This window comes from Nannobrachium achirus, assembly GCF_963921795.1.
Source record: "Nannobrachium achirus genome assembly, chromosome: 7".
NCBI lineage: Eukaryota > Metazoa > Chordata > Actinopteri > Myctophiformes > Myctophidae > Nannobrachium > Nannobrachium achirus.
This window is the reverse complement of record NC_137816.1, coordinates 9200755-9221445: the sequence shown is the minus strand read 5'-3', so window position 1 is coordinate 9221445 and position 20691 is coordinate 9200755. Positions and strand designations below refer to the sequence as shown.

At 42.3% G+C, this 20691-nt stretch overlaps 1 protein-coding gene across 1 annotated transcript in view; it reads right to left on the bottom strand.

Moving 5' to 3' along the window:
* The window catches only part of lrrk1 (leucine-rich repeat kinase 1), a gene marked incomplete at both ends in the record, with an annotated part of 99072 nt that overhangs the window by 68663 nt on the left and 9718 nt on the right, over positions 1-20691 (bottom strand). The window contains 12 exon segments of the mRNA XM_080729262.1: positions 1922-2086; positions 2808-3022; positions 3721-3833; positions 7014-7032; positions 7035-7142; positions 7588-7658; positions 8350-8462; positions 11877-12014; positions 13781-13944; positions 16358-16485; positions 17506-17732; positions 18862-18995. Coding sequence (XP_080585388.1) covers positions 1922-2086; positions 2808-3022; positions 3721-3833; positions 7014-7032; positions 7035-7142; positions 7588-7658; positions 8350-8462; positions 11877-12014; positions 13781-13944; positions 16358-16485; positions 17506-17732; positions 18862-18995 — 1595 coding nt within the window.

Sequence of the window (20691 nt, the reverse complement as noted above, 5' to 3'; positions counted from 1 at the left end):
CAACATATTCCACATCATCATTGCTTCTCTCCAGACAGTGGTTGGTTCCTGCGGTCTTGCAAACCAGAACATTTCTTATACTGTAAATCAGAGCCCCTCCCGCTGGAAATGTAAATGTGACCTTATTGGCTCACAGTGACACGTCTCTGAGTCACTTGAAAAATAAAAAAAATGACACATAGTCTTTACTTATAAGACCACTAAGCTATTATTATAGCTCTCACCAGACTCCAAGGAGAGCTGTATTGAACATCCCCAGTCCAACCGAGCATAACCAAATGATATAGATTTGTTCGTTTTCAGGCCAAGAACCCCTTAGTTGAGAGAGAGATGAAGCAGGGACCCCCACAAACTTTTCATAGATTCCAAATACGGTAGTTTCATCATTTGACAGCACAATCATCAGTGTATTTTGGATTCATGACAATTTGTGTTTTCAGATATTTAACCACTTGAGCCATCATTACCTAATAAACTTGACTTTTCACTCTGTACTTAGTCTGCTCTTTTTCCCTTCTACACCAAACCTCTTTGCCGAAAATAGAAGATCTACAAGCTCACAACGCCTCGCAGCGCGAGGCGTTGTGAGCTTGTAGATCTGCTATTTTTGGCTAAAGTTCTCAGAATATGGGCGATATAGGGGTTCAAGTGGTTAATATAAAAAAGAAGGAAAAAAAGGTTCTATCACACACAGATTTGGAGGACCCCCTGTAGTAACTCTGAGGACCCCCTAGGGGTCCCGGACCCCCTGTTGAAGACCCCTGTCTTAGACAGTGGTGGAAAAGGTATACACTCGAGTAAATACTCAAGTATTCAAAAGTGCAAATTAAAATGGATTTTTAATATCAATGCATTACTCATTACTGTATTGAAATGTAAAAAAGAAAATATTAAACAAAAAGAAAAAAGAAAGAAAATAGCAGATCTACAAGCTCACTATGAGCTTTTAGTTCAGCTATTTTCACAATATTTGAGGGCTTAGGTGGTTCATTCATAAAATATTTTCAGTGACTTACTAGAAATGGAAGAATAGTGGAGTCAAAAGTACAATATTTATACCTGAAATGAAGCTGGGTGAAAGTAATGTGCTTGCAAAGGAAAGGGGGGGAAATCCCCAAAAAGTACTTGTACTCAAATCAAAGTACTTAGTTATTGTCCATCACAGGTCCTAGACCATACATGGGCCCGGGGGCCACTTGCGGCCCACCACAGGTTAATACCGGGATACTGATATATTATTGATTTCAGCTGTTAAAATTCCAAACATGACCTGCTCCTTCAGTCTATATTACTAGCTTAATGACTAGTATAGTAGTATTAAAATGTATTTCTTTTATGTCCAATGTATTTGTATTTAAGTTCATAAAGTTAACAAGAATATATAACTAAATGTGTTTGAAATTAAATCAAAATGTACATTTCAGGATTCCAATTCAAGAATAACAAAAAAATAAGTAAGGATGCCAATTCAAAAGAAGCAAAAAATAGCTGATCTACGAGCTCAAAACGCATCGCGCTTGAATGAAATACTAGCATGACAAAGTAGGACATAGCAATATGCAATGGTAAATGGTGCATTTATATAGCGCTTTTAATCCAAAGCACTTTACATAGATTGTGCATTACATTCACCCATTCACACACACATTCATACACCAGTGGCGGAGGAAGCCATACAAGGCACCAACCTACTCACCGGAGGCAATTAGGGGTTCAGAGTCTTGCCCAAGGACCCTTCGACATTAACTCAGGGGGAGCCCGGATTCGAACTGGGAACCCTTCGGGATTTATACCCTTTGTGCTCTAATACCAGTTTCTCTACCCCTGAGCTATGCCGCCCCAATGTGGCCCTCTGGAGTGAAGGTGGAAATATAGTGGCCCTCGCCATCATCAAAGTTGCCCACCCCTGTCCTAGACTCACCTCTATGTTGAGCAGCCATGCCTGCAGGTTGGCCACAGCTTCCTCCCCCAGCGCCAGGTTCCAGATCACCACGTAAAGCGCCTTGTCGGTGAAAAAGCACTGGTTTACCGTCGACATGTTCGCCGGGCCGCCAATGTCCCACACGTTGAATGACACAGAGTCCTTCTGTTCAAACAAAAGGTTAAAGCTCAGTCCGTGGTCACAAGCAACAATAAAATAAATAAAAAACATCACACAAAACGATTGAGTATTTATTATCCTATATATATATCGTTTTTTTATTGTTGTTTTGGGTGAAAATTGTAATCCTTATATCACTGTTTTATATTTGATGTTTGTACAAAAGAAGCTGCTAATCCTATTATTGTACCACTTCATTGCCTTAAATGCTTCATTTGAAAATCAAATAAACAAAGTTAAAAAAAAAAAAAAAAACGATTGAGTATTTATTTCATTTAGGCAGGAATGTCAGTTTATGTACAACAGTACCAAACGTTTCATTGGAGATACTTTGGGTGAAACAATGCATTGTCTGATAACCAAGCTTACACCTGCACCATCTCCATTCAGAATGACACACATACAGGAGAATATAGGAGAATACAGTATAATAGTAGTAGTGAGTAGTGAGCCAGAGCTGTATGACTAGCTACACAGGTCAGTCCCTAGGGAATGTAGGACTCTCTCTCCCCCTCCCTCTCAGTCTCTGACTCACACAGGAGGATAAATAAGAGTCATTCGCTGCTGGGAAGAACGTCTCAGACCAGATTTTAAAAGCCCAAAGAACAGAGACATTATACAAATAACTCAATGCAGTCTTGTCTGTCACAACACACTTAAAGTACTGTGTACAGTCCATCTTAGTGTCAATGTGTTTTCCCCTCACGCTGTTCTTGGCTCCGCCGGGTTTGTCCAGTTCCCAGACGGAGGTGGAGATGCTGCGTTCCGGAGGGCTGAAGTGGGACGTCTTTCCTGTCTGTAGCACCTCCAGGAGGGCGGACTTCCCCTGCCGCGGCGGCCCGATCACCAGCAGCTTCATCAGCTTGCACGGCTCCGCCTTGCGGAGATGAGCCCGAAGGAAGGCCAACACAGACGCGGGACCTATAGGCAGCGATTTGACAAAATGTGTGAAGATTGCATTTCTTTTTTTTAATTAGACCGGTTATACGGTATTAATTCTTTTTAAACAGTGGACCTTTACAGAAAGATTATTGCCCGGCCAATTTTCTACCTAACACGACAATTAACCTGTTTGGTGCCAATCCCGAGTTTCCCGAGTTGTATTGGTACCCTACCTGTGCCAACCCCGAGTTTGGGCTGTTTTTTTTTTTTTTTTTTTTTTCATTTTACGTGGTGCATGATCTAGGCATGGGAGTGCATGATCCGTGCACTATGAATTACATGGAAGTCTATGGAGACCATGGCATCGCGGACCTTCAAAGAGATTTAATTGATAGCAACAAAAGTGTTAAAGGAGTAGTTCACCCCCCAAAAATCATTTTTTTTTTTTATCAATTACTGACCCCACGAAGCCTTGAATTCATGGAGATTTGTTGTTTTTGTCGCATTCCTAAGCCAATAATTTAATGTCCGGCGAGTCTCCTATTGACCGATGACACAGTGATCAAATTATTGGCTCAGGAATGCGATAAAAAAATGAAAAATCTCCATTCATGGGGTGAGTAATTGATAGAAAATAAGTCATTTTTTGGTGAACTACTCCTTTAAGCAACGAGAAGACATCAGGGGCCTCAACACTTCTGTCATTTTGGTTATAGGAACAGGTTATCAGGCTCTACCTTCTTTCCTGACGTCCAGAGGGACATTGATGATATTCAGGTCTTCAACGTCCAGCTGCCACAGGTTAGAGAGCTGGCCTAGCTCCACGGGTAGCTCTCGGATACCTGGATTACTTTTCTCATAGCAGAGGAGACAGCATGGATCAAGAATGGGTTTATTACACCAGTGGTCCTCAACCTTTTCAGGCCGTGACCCCCAAAATAATCATATTTTAACTGGGGACCCCCGCACAAGCACTTGGAATTGTAGGAGTTGGCATTACATTTGGTTTGACTCGATCATTGTGAAAATAGCAGATCTACATGCTCACAACGTTGCGAGGCGTTGTGAGCATGTAGATCGGCTATTTTCACAATTTCAGCCTCTAATATTTGACAATTTGACCAATGTTTGACCAGAGGTACTAAAAAGGTCTTTAACTCTCCTACTGTCAGATTATTTATTTATTTATTGGGTCTGGTGCCATCAAAAAGCGGCTTACCTTTGCGATGTTATAGTAGATAGACAGACATTTATTTTTTTATTTTTTTTATTTTTTTTTATTGTGCAATAGTGCACTTTGGTCTGCCAGGCAGCAGAGGGCGGCGTCATGCGAGAATGAATGTGAATTTGCCTGTTATGTGTTGAAGAAGAAGAAGACCAGTCACTGGCCACAGAGCCTTAGGCGACATTCACACAGGCACGTTTTATGACGATTAAAATGAATCCTATAACGTATTGTTGGAAAATACACAACGGTTGGGCATGTGTGAAGACGCATCCGTATTCTTTTTCGAATAAAAGAAACGAATGCAAATCCACAAAAAAACGGTGGTTTCGATGCGCTACCGCAAACGCTTCCCTGTTGGTGTGAATCCATCCGTCTCAAATACAGGCAATGAAACATTGTGGTAGGCTATATAGAGCCATGTGCGGGTTAAATCCATAGTTATTTATAAAAGGTTAAATCCCCCGTCTGTTCTCATTAGATTTCTGACGATTCTGGCCGCCTCCTCCCCTCATTGATTTCTGATCACCGCTCCCTCGATCGCACATGGTGTATTATTTGTGAGGAGTTGTTGCTCACAGTTAGATAAAAGGAAAGTGCCACTGGAGTCACTTGTATATCATATATTATATAGGCTATAGGCCTAATAAAATATAGGCCGATGTGTGGCTCTCTCGCCCTTGCTGGCGCGCGCGCTCTCTGTGCCAAATCATGTCCAAATGGAGACGCTTAACGCTGTTATGCGCGGAGCGCAGAGGGAGCCAGCGGAGGGCAAGAGACGAGAGAGAGAGAGAGAGAGAGAGAGAGAGAGAGAGAGACGTTGACGTCCTCCTCTTCGTAGATATTCATATCTTGCAATTAAAAGTATTTGCTGTCTGGTTTATTGCTGGTAGATTTTGGGAGTCCCTCCGCCCTCCGCTGGTTTTATTTTGTGATCGCTCGTTGACGACCTTCGACCGCAGATAAATCGGCTAACGCCTGCGCGGCAAATTTTGCAGGGGTCCTGTGGTTACATTGTGAGTTGAACTTGAAGAATTAATAAACACAGGGAGATGGAGGAGGCATTATTATGCAGCTTGGATATAGCCTACTGTATGTCCCGTGGACAGACGTGGACTCAGTGATTCCTTGTTTCGGATGATAATGTGCAGTGTGAGGGCAAACGTATCAATTAAATATGCAAGAATGTGGCAACTTCACCCCTCCCATTCGCACGACTAAACCGAATTATATTATGAGAATGTGGCCTCACAGCCAGAGGAAATCAACAAGGAAGTGAATTGTTCTCCGTTGATGTTAACGCATAATGGATTTTTTACACCATCAGCGCGGAAAATGTGTTTACAGTACACGGCCGCGCGACCCCTCATCAGCTTACAGTCATCAGACGAACGAACCGAACGAGCGCCGTATTGGCACAGAGGTCTCTTGGGAATTGGGGCGAACAGGAACGTCCAAAGCGGTATAAGAGTTAAAGTCCTTAAATTGTCACTTTAAATATGTGCAGTTACCCTCTATACACTTCAACTTTATGTTGGTTTGTTTACTGTTGAGTGAGAAAACAATGTTAACATTTAGCTTAACATCTGGGGACCCCCCAAAATAATTTGGGGACCCTCTGGGGGTCCCGACCCACAGGTTGAGAACCACTGTATTACACAAGGACAGTGTGGTCAGAGAGAAAAAAAAACAGAGATATAAATGTAATATAAAATATAAAAGAAAAACCTTTTTATTAAATCCTGTATAGCTTCAGGGGGTTGCACAGGGAAGAAATGCAATAACTTTGGTCGGCTTACCCAAAGCAGGAGAAAAACAAAACAAAACCAAGAACTCAAATGGGAACTCGTTGATGCTGATGCATCCTTTTTTGGCATCCATTTCCAGAACAATTCAATCTCTGTGAGAAGACGTTTGAGAGCTCTCACCCATTTGCTACACTCATTTGATACGCCAGCTGGTAGCATCTGCACTAGGATGCAAGGCCCAATGCCCTCAGTTGCACCCCAACAGGGAATCCCTCTATTTCCTTCCTACTGCCCTTACTAATCACCTTGATCAACTAGCTGGTTAACTGTTGTCAGTACTTTTCCACAGAGACAGATTTGAAGTGTGTTGCTGTTGCGGTGTGTGTGTGTGTGTGTGTGTGTGTGTGTGTGTGTGTGTGTGTGTGTGTGTGTGTGTGTGTGTGTGTGTGTGTGTGTGTGTGTGTGTGTGTGTGTGTGTGTACTGGGAGAAATACAACAATGCGCGAACACAGCAGCAAGATTTCTGAACTGCTGCAACAAAAGAAGGCTAGAAACACAACCACCCTAAGGACTACAAACCATGGATTGACATTTAGACCTATACTGCACATACAGTATGAAACAGAGCTGATACCTTTAAATGCATTTTGAGGAAAATAATGCTGCTATTTGTACCCTGTATATATTTATATAAAATGTCACAATGCGACATAGCTCTGTTTACACAATGCTGTACCCCCTCCAACTGTATACGTTCCCCATTTTCAACTGTTTTTTTTTTTTTTTTTTGTATTTGTGATACTTGCTTTGGCAATGTAAACGTATGTTTTCTCATGCCAATAAAGCTCCTTTGAAAATTGAAAAAGTGTGTGTGTGTGTGTGTGTGTGTGTGTGTGTGTGTGTGTGTGTGTGTGTGTGTGTGTGTGTGTGTGTGTGTGTGTGTGTGCGCGCGCGTGCGTGCGTGTATGTGCGTGCGTGCGTGCGTGCGTGCATGTCTGTGGGTGGGTGTCTGTGGGTGTTGGTAGGCATACTGTATGCGGGTGCCAGAGGGACTTACTTGGAGAGATAGAGCTCGAGAGGTTCTGCAGACCGCACACGGACTGCGGCACACACTCCAGCTGGTTGTCGTTCAGGAAGAGCACTTCCAGCGAATCGCGTAGAATTATCGGAAACTCAATGGGACTCACTGCCAAGTAAGAGCCACAATGACACACACACACCACACACACACACACACACACACACACACACACACACACACACACACACACACACACACACACACACACACACACACACACACACACACACACACACACACACACACACACACACACACACACACACACCCCCACACACACACACACACACACACACACACACACACACACACACGTATAATACATCCTGCCACACACAGACATGAACACACACTACAAACCACGACGCACTACAAGCAGATACATTTCATTATACTGTTAAAGTGTTAAGTGGATTTGGGGTTCGCGGCTATGTGATCATGCCAGCACAGCTTCTGAAACGAGCCAAACAACCAAAACATGAACCAAAAGGGCTTTACTTTTGATCCTAGATAATTGTACGAGCATACTCGACATTCATGGCAGCAGTACCTGGGTCAGGGTCCCTCCTGCTCCATGTCGTCAGAAAGGCCAGCCTCCTGGTTTTGGGGCCCTCCTCGGTTCTAAAGTCAAAAATTTAAGACAAGACCTCAGCTGATACAAATGGTTGCAGCAATCACATATAAAAAGGTGGGGGTGTCTTTAATTGTGGGGCTGAGAGTCTAATTTATCTTTTATTCAAGCTTTTTATCAGCAATATTACAAAGACATGGCATCCTTAACACATCGGATGCCCACGTGGTGTCTACAAGTCAATTTCTTTGATGTCGCTGGAGGCCCACGACGCGTTTGACAGTAAACTATACTGTAGCTACTGCACTTGGCTACCGCGGTGATGAAACAAACTCCATTTCCCAACATGCAGCGCGCAATTACGTCACCCGGATGTGCTGTGTGTCTCGTTGACTTCCTGTTTAGCGGCTGCACAAAAATGCTGTTTTCTCCGGATTCTCTTCCTTTTTTCATTTTTTTCTCAAAACGGCAGCCTCTTCTACATGCCGTAACACAAACACTGTGGCTTAGAAATGATAAAAAACGGTCCTGACTGAAAGAAAAGATTTTCGCGAAATAAACAGGACATACTCGGATTACATTTACTCGGATTACTTTTCTCGCCAGTACTCTCGCCGGTAGGTAAAATGACGCGTTGCCATGGGCACCAGCAAATTAAGACGTCAAAACCACGTGGGATGTGTTAAAGATTATAAAGGCATATAGTATATAGTATTACAAAATCAATAATAATAATAATACCTGCCCAGCTGGTTCCTGGAAACGTCCAGAGTCCTGAGCATGGAACACGTCCACTTATTGGGTGCTGGCAGGGCTGCGATCTGATTCCCACACAATCTCAATGACACCAAAGACTGAAAATACACAAGGGAGGGTGGGGGTGGAATGTTTCTCTTGTGTTTTTAACCCATTTAAGGCCTAGAATTATTGAATGCTTTAACCAGTGAAAAATAGCAGATATACAAGCTCACAGCGCGGCACCGAGTGCCGCGCCGCGAGCTTGTAGATCTGCTATTTTTGGAAAAAGTCGTGAAAATGTGTGCAAATCATTATGTATTTTTAAAGCGAACGTTTCTAACTCAAATTTTGCTTCTGGGGGGGTCCCTGGAACTAAATATTTTGAGATGGGGGTCCGTGGCCAAATAAATATCAGTTTGGGGGTCCTTCACGTGAAAAGGTTTGAGAACCACTGACACGGTAGTCTCTCAAGAACAGACTAACTGAGCTCCAGTTGAGTGAAAAGGACCTTTTCTTTGACGATGGCTGGCCAGATTGTGGAGATAGAAACACAGGTTTTTCAAAAAATCTTAGAAGGATTCAAAAGACACTTATAGAATCGGGTCAAAGTTTTAATTTTCACGATTTTTCAAAACTAGCAATCTACAAGCTCGCTGTGAGCTTGTATATCTGCTATTTTTCAATAGTTAAAGCATAAAATAATGATACACAATTATGTGTACCCGTTCTAAATGGGTAAATGAAAAATACAACAAAGACCAGCACTGGATACTCCACACAATACTTAAACACAGTTGTGGTCAATGGTCATTATTTTGCAGATAAAACGGTAAAAAAAAGAATGAATGAAAGAAAAGGGATTGAAAATCCTAAAGTTCTTAATGTATTTGATTCCAAAATAAACACCTGTTGGTTTTGTCTGTAATGTAATATAATCTTTACAGGGTTCCCAATCCCACATATCTTTACCAATTCATTTCCAAAACTTTTCCAGAATATTTAACCCGATTTCCAGGACTATATAACAACAATTCAGCTCAATAACGAGTCCTTTACTCCTATGCGCAATGCCCAAAGACAGGTAGTGCATGCCAGTGGTTCTCAACCCCCGAAATAATCATATTTGAACCCTGACGAGCACTAAGAGTAGAGGAATTTTGTATAACACAGTTTTATTGTGAAAATAGCAGATCTACATGCTCACAACGCCTCGCAACAATTTCTGACTCTAATATTTGACAATTTGGCCAATGTTGAATTAGTCATTTCAGAGGTATTAACAAAATCAATAACCAAAGACAATGCATAGCTATTTTTTCCAGGACCTTCCAGGACCCTTGATCAATTCCAAAACGTTTCCAGTACAGGAAAAATATTTTTCTAATTTAAAAATATTTCCAGGAATTTCATGACCGTGGGAACCCTGTCTTTAGTACAGTTAGGGCAGCAGTAGCTCAGTGGGTAGAGAAGCCGCCTCGGAATCAGAAATGTCACCAGTTCACCCTGCAGCGTGTTTCAAAGTGTCCCTGAGCAAGACACTTAAACCCATTTAGGGCCTAAAACTATTGGATGCTTTAACTATTAAAAAATAGCAGATATACAAGCTCACAGCGCGGCACCGAGTGCCGCGCTGCGAGCTTGTAGATCTGCTATTTTTGAAAAGGTCGTGAAAATGTGTGCAAATCTTTGAATATATATATTTTCAAAGCGAACGTTTGTAACTCAAATTTTGCTTCTGGGGGGGGGGGGGTGGTCCCTGGAACTAAATATTTAGAGATGGGGGTCCGTGGCCAAATAGATATAATTTTGGGGGTCCTTCACATGAAAAGGTTTGAGAACCACTGACATAGTAGTTTCTCAAGAACAGACTAACTGAGCTCCAGTTAAGTGAATAGGACCTTTTCTTTGACGATGGCTGGCCAGATTGCTGACATAGAAACATAGGTTTTTTTTTCCAAAAACCTTAGAAGGATTCAAAAGACACTTATAGAATCGGGTCAAAATTCTAATTTTCACGATTTTTCAAAAATAGCAGATCTACAAGCTCGCAGCGCGGCACTCGGTGCCGCGCTGTGAGCTTGTATATCTGCTATTTTTCAATAGTTAAAGCATTCAATAATCCTCCTAGGCCTAAATGGGCTTAACAGGGGTAGGCAGGGAGCAGTTAGGCTCTAGCTGAGAGCAGTTATAGGGGCTAACAGCTCCCTGGGTGTTGTTTATAATACCCACTGCTCCTAATAGTTAGGGTGGGTAAATGCAATTTCACGTACCGTATATATTTCCAAATAATAGCCCGGGGGCAAATACCCACCAGGGGTCTTCTGACACTGTTTTGCACATTGCCTGTCTCATTCAAATGGACGAAAATAAGTATCTCACAATTAACCGCCGGGGGTTCAAATAGATCTTGCGAATTAAGTGTCCGGCTACTATTCAGAAAAATCCGGTATGTGCAAATGTACAGTGACAAAAAACAAACTGCTAAAAATGGGGCCTAAATTATGATTTATGATTACAGTACCTTTCCTGGTGCTTTGAGTAAGTCACAGGCCAAAATGTCACGACAGTGCCATCTTGTGGTGTTTTAAGGGATCACAAAATGTATTTCTGTAGAGTGTAGTGTTAGAGATGGCTCTAATGTCACCTGCATCCACCAGTCTAGTATCAACCCCCCACACAATTGCCAGACATAGGGAAAATTATAAAATTCACATTAATCTGTATTTAAACCAGACAAGAATGTAGGAACTACGCTTATTATAAATGAAGTATACATGGCATTCCCCTTCCACCCGGGATTAGTAGTATTGTGTGTGTGCAATGTCGTTACCAGTTGTATTGTACAGTATGTGCATTGTGCATGCAAGTGAAGTGACATTACAACAACTTGAACCTAAATTAACCCATTTAGGCCTGAATACATTATGACGCAATATTTTATGCTTTAAATATAAAAAAATAGCAGATATACAAGCTCACAGCGCGGCACCGAGTGCCGCGCTGCGAGCTTGTAGATCTGCTATTTTTGAAAAATCGTGAAAATTAGAATTTTGACCCGATTCTATAAGTGTCTTTTGAATCCTTCTAAGATTTTTGGAAAAAACCTACGTTTCTATGTCAGCAATCTGGCCAGCCATCGTCAAAGAAAAGGTCCTTTTCCACTTAACTGGAGCTCAGTTAGTCTGTTCTTGAGAGACTACCATGTCAGTGGTGCTCAAACCTTTTCATGTGAAGGACCCCCAAAATGATATTTATTTGGCCACGGGCCCCCATTTCAAAATATCTAGTTCCAGGGACCACCCAGAAGCAAAATTTTAGTTACAAACGTTCGCTTTGAAAATACATATATTCAAAGATTTGCACACATTTTCACGACTTTTTCAAAAATAGCAGATCTACAATCTCGCAGCGCGGCACTCGGTGCCGCGCTGTGAGCTTGTATAGCTGCTATTTTTCACTGGTTAAAGCATTCAATAATTCTAGGCCTAAATGGGTTAATGAAACCACTAAGAACAGTCAATAGAAAATACCTCAAGCTCAAATATGTATGACGGCAGCTCCTTAATGTTGTTGTCAGAGAAGTCCACTTCATTGAGGTGAGTCCTCCAGAATATGGAGATGGTGTTGGGAAGACTCTCTATTGCATTGGAAGAGGCTTTGCATTGTTTCTGCAGAGAGAGAGCGGGGAGGGGCGGTCGTCAGCTCTGTTCATCACATTGCATATCACAGATTCTACCAATACATTCACACATGGGGCTGTCACGATTATGACATTTTACATGACGATTAATTGTCACTCAAATAACTGCGATTAACAATTTAATTGTGTTTTTTTCGTTGATAATTACATTTCTGTTTGGCTTTTAGGCTTTGAAGTTGCACAACATGGTAGATATGACACATGACCTAAATATACAAAGAAATTACTGACATATTTGACAACTTTATACTTAAAAAAGAACATTGATAGTGGAAATAGCCAATCTACAAGCTCGCGACGCGTTGTGAGCTTGTAGATCTGCTATTTCCACTATTTTTTTTAACTTAAAATAATATATATTACCATTTTTCAGCATGGAAACGATTATGAAAAATAATCACGATTATGTCAAATAATTGCGATTAGACGATTATGTAATAATTGTGACAGCCCTATTCACACAAGGCCTTGTCCAAATCTTACAATAAATGCGAGAAGTCTCTGTGAGCGTGCTTGCGTGTGTGTATGCAATCCGCGTATCTCGAGAACCGTTCGTCCCACCGGCTTCAGATTCGGCACGCGCGCTCGAGTGCAGTGCCCGGCCTCGACCTAAACCGATGCGCGGTTTTCCGGAACCGGCGCGAAACGTTCGGAATCTCCGTATGCGGAGATGATTGTTGACATCAGGCTGTTCCGGAGGAACCGGCGCAAGCGCCGACTCATTGTGACGTGTGTTGCTACGGCAACATAGGCTATGCTGACCTGGAAGCGATCGCGCATTTCTGGTCAGACCGCAGTCATCTTTTGAGATCTCGTTTTTGAGACTGCAAAATTATAATAATGATTGTTTTCTTCAAAAAAAAAACTAAAAAACTAAAAAAATTGCTTTAAAAAAAAAAGACGATTCAGCAGGGAGCCCCATAGTTAAAAAGCTGATAACACGACGGGTGGCAGAAATTTAGTTAAGAGTTAAACATCTATAAGGGTCCATTTGGTTACCAACTATCCATCATTTAGCTGGGGACCACTTGGACCCCCCTCAAGGACCACTGGTGGTCCCCACACCACTGTTTGAAAACCACTGGAATAGACAATGGGAACAGGTGGACTTGTGTGTAAGTTATGTGTTCAGTGTCAGGGCGTTAACTATGACTTGAGGTTTCCCTGGCAGAAACGGTGTTGATTTCGTCGACTAAAACTATGACTAAAAATGTTTGTCAACTGTGTTTTTTCACTGACGAAAACTAATAAAAAGGAAATAAAAACTAAGCTGTGATGACTAAAACTAAGACTAAATATTATTGACAATTTCGTCAACAAAATAAAAACGTTAGGGAGGGACTAGTGGAGAAGAGAGTCATTTTATATTTGGTTGCTCTCAGGTTTTGCATGGTGAAAATAGCAGATCTACAAGCTCACAACGCGTCGCGCTGCGACGCGTTGTGAGCTTGTAGATCGGCTATTTTCAGCACGCAACCAAGTGTAAAATCAGTCATTACGATGCCATCAAGGCCTGCCAAAATACATTTCAGTTGACTAAATCAACAGTACATTTAGTCGACTAAAATCGTATGATATTTAGTCGACTAAAATTAGACTAAAACTAATACTTTTCAGGTGACTAAATTATGACTAAAACTAAAAGACATTTTATTCAAAAGACTAAAACTAAATCAAAATTTGCTGTCAAAACAACACTGGGCAGAAATAAAGAATGCAGAATGGCTTCCCTACCAGGTGACAGGCCCACGGGTCTGGGAAAGTGGTGAGCTTGTTGCGGCAGACATTAAGGATTTGGAGGGATTTGAAACAGTGCATGACAGTTGCTGGCAAGCAGGTCAAACAGTTATCGGACACGTCCAGCTCCTCCAGCTTACGAAGACCAATCCAGTTCGTAGCTGATGGAACAAAACAAAGCTTAAGAATTACAGTAAGTGAATATACACTGGCGACTTCAGACCGGAAATTATATCAACGTTGTTTGTTTTGGCAATTGAAGTCATTCAAAATCTCTTTGTATGCAAAATGCATCACCCAGAAATACACAACCTCTACTGCTTTTAACTCTAAATGCTGTTTAAATGAAGAAATTAAAGGTTGAATAGCGATCATGGTACTCTTTAAAAAAAAATCAAACCTCGGTTCGAAGTGGAGCGGTGAATCTGAGCAGCTATACCGTGTGTGTGTGTGTGTGTGTGTGTGTGCGTGCATGCGTGCGTGCGTGCGTGCGTATGTGTGTGTGTGCCTGCACAACAGCGCCCCTCCTTTAACTTGTGTGTTGTGTGTGGCCACTCAAGGTATTGCCAGGCTACAGACATAGCCAGCCACCCACCCACCCACCCACCCACAGACATACCTGTCTATTGGGAGCGCTTTCACCGCTCCAAAAAGAAGAGAGTGACAGCCAGCAAAGCCTTCATAAGCTAGGCCATCGGCTCCCCAATCAAGGTACTCTTAAAGGACCATTTCACCTCTGGGACAACCAGATCTGATTGTATTGTTGTTTGGGACACGATCAACACAATCCTGAGTTATTTTTTGTGTTCAATCTGTGTTTAGATATTTTAGTATTTCAGCATGCTACAAAGCATCATATGATGCTTTTTTAAGGGAAAACAAAACAAAAAACAACTCTATTGTAATGGCTAATGCATGCCAAGAAATACACAGGTAATTTCTTTCTTTATGCATAAGCTATTACAATAACATTTTCCCAAAGAGTGACCTGGTAGTTTTTATTTTGAGATTCTCTCTCCTGAATGCATCGCAACCTGAAAATGTACTTTGTGTTTACTAAAGAGCTGGAGAGATGGGGACACCCCTGTTACTAAAAAAACCCTTTTTTACTTTTACCAAAACATTTCACTTACTCTCCCTTTAACCCATTTAGAACGGGTACACATTATAGTGTATTATTATTTTATGCTTTAACTATTGAAAAATAGCAGATCTACAAGCTCACAGCGCGGCAACGAGTGCCGCGCTGCGAGCTTGTAGATTAGGCCGGGAGCCAATTCTGAAATTGGCACAAATTGGTACCACCCAAGGTGACCGTACGTTTTTTACATTTTCGTCTTCGTACATGTCTCTATTTTACATTTTGGTATGATAACCCTTTCTGAGACCCAGCTTAATTGATGTTATCACCCGCTAGAGTCGGTCTCCCATCGACTTTCTATACAGGAGGAAAATACCCTGAAAACTTTTTTCTGGGTATTTAAGTAGGATGTGAGGGGTCTAACTAGGGGTTTGTCATGATGCTGAATCCATTGCAGGCATTTGTTTTGCACGAAAAACATTCCGTGGGCTACAAATGGCCTCAGAAAACAATACACGTATGGGTGAGTATTCATGTTAGTTGGAGGCCTTAGGGTTTTTTTTCTCGCGCTAGTCAGTCTAAAAGTGCAAAATTTTGCACAGATGTAGCTCAGGGCATGCTCTAATGATTTAGCTAGGGCGCCCGAGTCGGCGACCTTCGGGGTCGCCACAGCACCCACAAAACTCTGAAAAGTGATGACTCATCACTTTTCATCACTAAAGTCGATGGGAGCCCAACTTGATTTGGCCGCTGTGGCGACCCCGAATGTCGCAGACCCAGATAAAAAAACTTTTCTGGGTATTTTCCTCCTGTATAGAAAGTCGATGGGAGACCGACTCTAGCGGCTGATAACATCAATTAAGCTGGGTCTCAGAAAGGGTTATCATACCAAAATGTAAACTAGAGACATGTAGGAAGTCAAAGATGTAAAAAATGTACGGTCACCTTGGGTGGTACCAATTTGTGCCAATTTCAGAATTGGCTCCCGGCCTGAGTGCCGCGCTGCAAGCTTGTAGATCTGCTATTTTTGAATCGTGAAAATTGTTTCTATGTCAGCTATCTGGCCAGCCATCGTCAAAGAAAAGGTCCTTTTCACTTAACTGGAGCTCAGTTAGTCTGTTCTTGAGAGACTACTATGTCAGTGGTTCTCAAACCTTTTCATGTGAAGGACCCCCAAAATTATATTCATTTGGCCACGAGACCCCCATCTCAAAATATTTTGTTCCAGGGACCACCCAGAAGCAAAATTTGAGTTACAAACGTTCGCTTTGAAAATACATATAGTCAAAGATTTGCACACATTTTCACGACTTTTTCAAAAATAGCAGATCTACAAGCTCGCAGCGCGGCACTCGGTGCCGCGCTGTGAGCTTGTATATCTGCTATTTTTCACTGGTTAAAGCATTCAATATGTCTAGGCCTAAATAAGGGAGCAATCTATATTTACATCTACATTAGTGCATAGAAGTAGTGCAATAAGGCTCAGAACATACCATCAGGGATGTCAAACAGGGTGGTGAGCTGGTTCTTGGAAGCAACTAGTCTCTGGATTTGGGTGAGATGAAGCAATCCATTGGGCAACGTGGTCAGTTGGTTTTGAGAAAGATCCAACTGTCGTAAACTAAAAGAGAGGGAGCGGAAAAGAAGGGATGCAGAAAGAGAGAGACAGAAGAATCAGAGAGAGAGAGAGAGAGAGAGAGAGAGAGAGAGAGAGAGAGAGAGATTTACTGCTAAACTCTAATGGGCTAAAAAAATACAGAACTTACTTGAATCGTTACTATTCAAACACTGCAATGCATGAACTGCATGAAACAAAGGATGACAACTTCCTCACCAGACAACAGAATTTACTCCGTTTATGGCTGAATCCCAAGTCCTTGTCTGCCCTGATTTCTTTTTATAATCTTAGCACATTCACAAGCATCCCAGTCCCTATTCTGAGGGGAGAACATTCAGCAGAAAGCTCACAACAAATTGCAAAGCGGCGAATAGCAGGCTTGTAGGTTGACTTTTTCCCCCAGAAGACATTTGGTGTATGGAGTAAAGGGACGGGACAAATATAGACCCACGGGGAACCCCAGTCAATTAAGTACCGGTATATACTGTAGGGCAGGGTTCCCCAATTAGTTTTCCCCAAGGGCCGAATTATGTCTAGGGTACCAAGCCGAGGGCCACAACATTGCAGGGGGCGACGGTGGCGTTCCTGCTACTCCAGCGACAGTTTTCGTCGTCGTAGGGTGAAAATCTTGTATGTCCAAAACCGTTCGTTTTGAATTTATCATTTTAAAAATGATTTAAACTAGTGAAAACAGCCGATCTACAGGCACACAACGCCTCGCACCGCGAGGCGTTGTGTGCTTGTAGATCTGCTGTTTTCACTACTTTTGTGCGACGGCCTTGTATGATTTGCGAAAGAACGTACAAATTTGGAGATACGAGATTTCCACCTGACAACGACGATATACTAGTGTTGTTGCTGCTCTTATACCACCATTATTACTGGGGTTGGTGTGGGCCAGACAGTAGCCCCCCGCGGGCCGCAAATGGCCCATGGGCCGCCTATTGGGGAACCCTGCTGTAGGGTTTAAGTGGTTACATTTTCCTGGTTTTCTTGTCGCTCAGTTGAGTACCGAGGGCTTACCTTGTACAGATGACCTCCAGGGAGGTGTTTGCAGGAGGCAGCTCTCTGAGCAGGTTGTTGGAGAGGTCTAAGGACTGCAGTCTGATGATCCCCCATGGCACCACGGAGGGCAGGGCAGCCAGGCTGTTAGACGACAGGTCCAGGTGGGTGATACGAGATGACATGTCCATGAACCAGTCCAGCTCCAGCCACGGCAACTTCAGACCACTCCAGCACACACCAACAGCCTATGTGTGTGTGTGTGGGGAGATGTATATTAAGATATGTATGCAGCAAAGAATGGAGTCAAAAGGGGAAATAATAAAACATTTGTATTATACAGCACACATGTAACAGTATAAAGCAGGGTTCCCCAATTGGTTTTCCCCAAGGGCCAAATTATGTCTAGGGTACCAAGCCGAGGGCCACAACATTGCAGGGGGCGGCGGTGACGTTCCCGCTACCCCAGTGACAGTTCAGATATCGTCGTTGTTGGGTGAAAATCTTGTATGTCCAAAACCGTTTGTTTTGCATTTATCATTTAAATAATGATTTAAACTAGTGAAAACAGCCGATCTACAAGCACACAACGCCTCGCGGTGCGAGGCGTTGTGTGCTTGTAGATCTGCTGTTTTCACTACTTTTGTGCGACGGCCTTGTTTGATGAAGCAGAGGTTTACTTTGACGATATACTAGTGTTGTTGCTGCTCTTATACCACCATTATTACTCGCCCCCGCGGGCCGCAAATGGCCCGCGGGCCGCCTATTGGGGAACCCTGGTATAAAGTGTGCTGTCTCAATATTGTGCACAGTGTGCTTGTATTTATTTATATATTTTTTTAAAGATGTGTTTATTAACAAATATCAATCAATATACAAATACCATCAAAAATATATCACTCTTTTTTTGAACAAGACAGTAAAAAAAAGTAAAAGACAAGATAAAGACAGAAAAGATAACAAAAAATCACACCCGTGTGAACTGAGCGGTGGTTTTTTAGATTAAAAAGAGTAACGTCACCCAGTATCCATATTCTTGGATCATGTGGTAAATCACGATTCACTACCTTAGAGACAGTGGATATGACAAACTTCCAGTAATCTACCAGACAAGGGCAGTTCCACAACATGTGTATGAGACTGCCTTCGTTTGTTTTACATCTTTGACATAAAGCAGAAATGTTCACATCAATCCTGTGTAGCCTAAGCGGGGTAAAGTAAGTTCTATGGAAAATATTAAATTGCATCTGTCTGTGTGCTTGTATTTATGCACAATATTATTGAGTCAGTCCATAAATGCAAGCACATGTGTACATCCAGATGTGCACAGATACAGTACATTACATGGGCAGACATGTATAGACGCACCCGATCTTCCTCTGCGTCGGAGGAGGGGGTGTCCTGTATTTTCTGTCTGAGAAGGCGTTTGCTGAAGACGGGGTGGTCCATTAGAGTGTACGATGAGAAACCTGCACCGTTCTGGAGCAGGAACCACGCTATCTCCTCATTACCTGACGAGGAAAAAAACACCAAGATACACAGATTCAAAACGCCCTCTGTTGACTTCACGGTTAAATAGACAGGGATCCCTTGTAACAAAGTACCATTCAGCCCTGTAACTTGACGATCAGTCAAAGGTGGTTAACTTGTCTGGAGCATGGCGTTGTTCTAAATGACAAGAAACACGCCAAAATAATCCCCTTTAAGAAAGGCAACCGGTCAGAGCCTGTTAATTACAGGCCCATTGCACTAGCTTCTTAGTGTCACTTCCAAGGTCTTAGAAAAAAGTAATTCATGAGCAGCTTTATGAGTAGCGGTATATCAACAACTCCCAAGTTATTATATAAAGTTCAATCAGGCTTTAGGAAGTTGCGCTCTTACCAATTTGTGTTTGCTTTTATTAGACGAGAAATGGAAGCTGGCAAGCTATGTGGCATGATTTTAATTCACCTCAACTGCTCTTGGCATTAGCCGTTCATGTCTAAAGGGTTCCCACACATTTTACCAATTCATTTCCAAAACTTTTCCAGAATATTTAACCCGATTTCCAGGACTATATAACAATAATTCAGCTCAATAACGAGTCGCTTACTCCTATGTGCAATGCCCAAAGATAGGTAGTGTATGCCAGGTGGTTCTCAACCTTTTCAGGCCGTGACCCCCAAAATAATCATGTTTTAACTGGGGACCCCCCACCCCGACGAGCACGAAGAGTTGAGGAATTTTGCATAACACGGTTCTATTGTGAAAATAGCAGCTATTTTCACAATTTCTGCCTCTAATATTTGACAATTTGTCTCATGTTTAATTTGTCATTTCAGAGGTATTAACAAAATCAATAACCAAAGACAATGCATAGCTATTTTCTCCAGGACCTTCCAGGACCCTTGATAAATTCCAAAACTTTTCCAGTACTGGAAAAATATTTTTCTAATTTCAAAATATTTCCAGGAATTTCATGACCGTGGGAACCCAGTGTCTAAAAGGGTTCATCCACTATCTCTCAGATAGAGACCAAAAGACTGACATCCATGGACATTTTTCCCCTGCATTACAAATGATTGGTGGGCTCCCACAAGGGAGTGTCCAGGGTCTCTTTAATCTATATACTGTACAGTAAATTACCATCAAACTGCCTGCATTGTCAATATGTTCTTTTATGTTGATGACTCCGCTTTCCGGTCGTTTGACGAAGGATGTGGATAAGCTATAGGCTCTCAGTGAGGCATTCAGAAGAATCAAGTCTTATGCTCTCAAATAATCTCTTCATTATGGCCAAAACCAAATACATTTGGGTCCCAAACTAGGCTAAGCAAATTGTCTCACTTAACCCATTTAGTGCTCCAGACATGAACGGGTTAAAATGTCCAGCGTGCCTCTCGCAGGCTCCATCCGCGGCCATTCTCTTATTTTGAAGGCCAGAAGTCCATTGCGTAAACATTTCCGGTTTGACGTCATGACGTCATTCAACGGAAGCGATCGTCATCCCATGCCGTTGCTGTAATGGCCGATCGTTGCCTTTGTTATTACGTTATTGTAGCGAGAATCTAATGCCATCCTTGGCTTCAAAAGTGTTTTTTGGTGAGATCGACCGTCGGCCTCCATGTTAAGGGATTACTATTTTGTGCACGTGGATCCGTGATGATGATGAATCGGCGAGTCCAATCGTGCCAGGACTTTTCAACGGACCGTAGGGTAAGATTACTC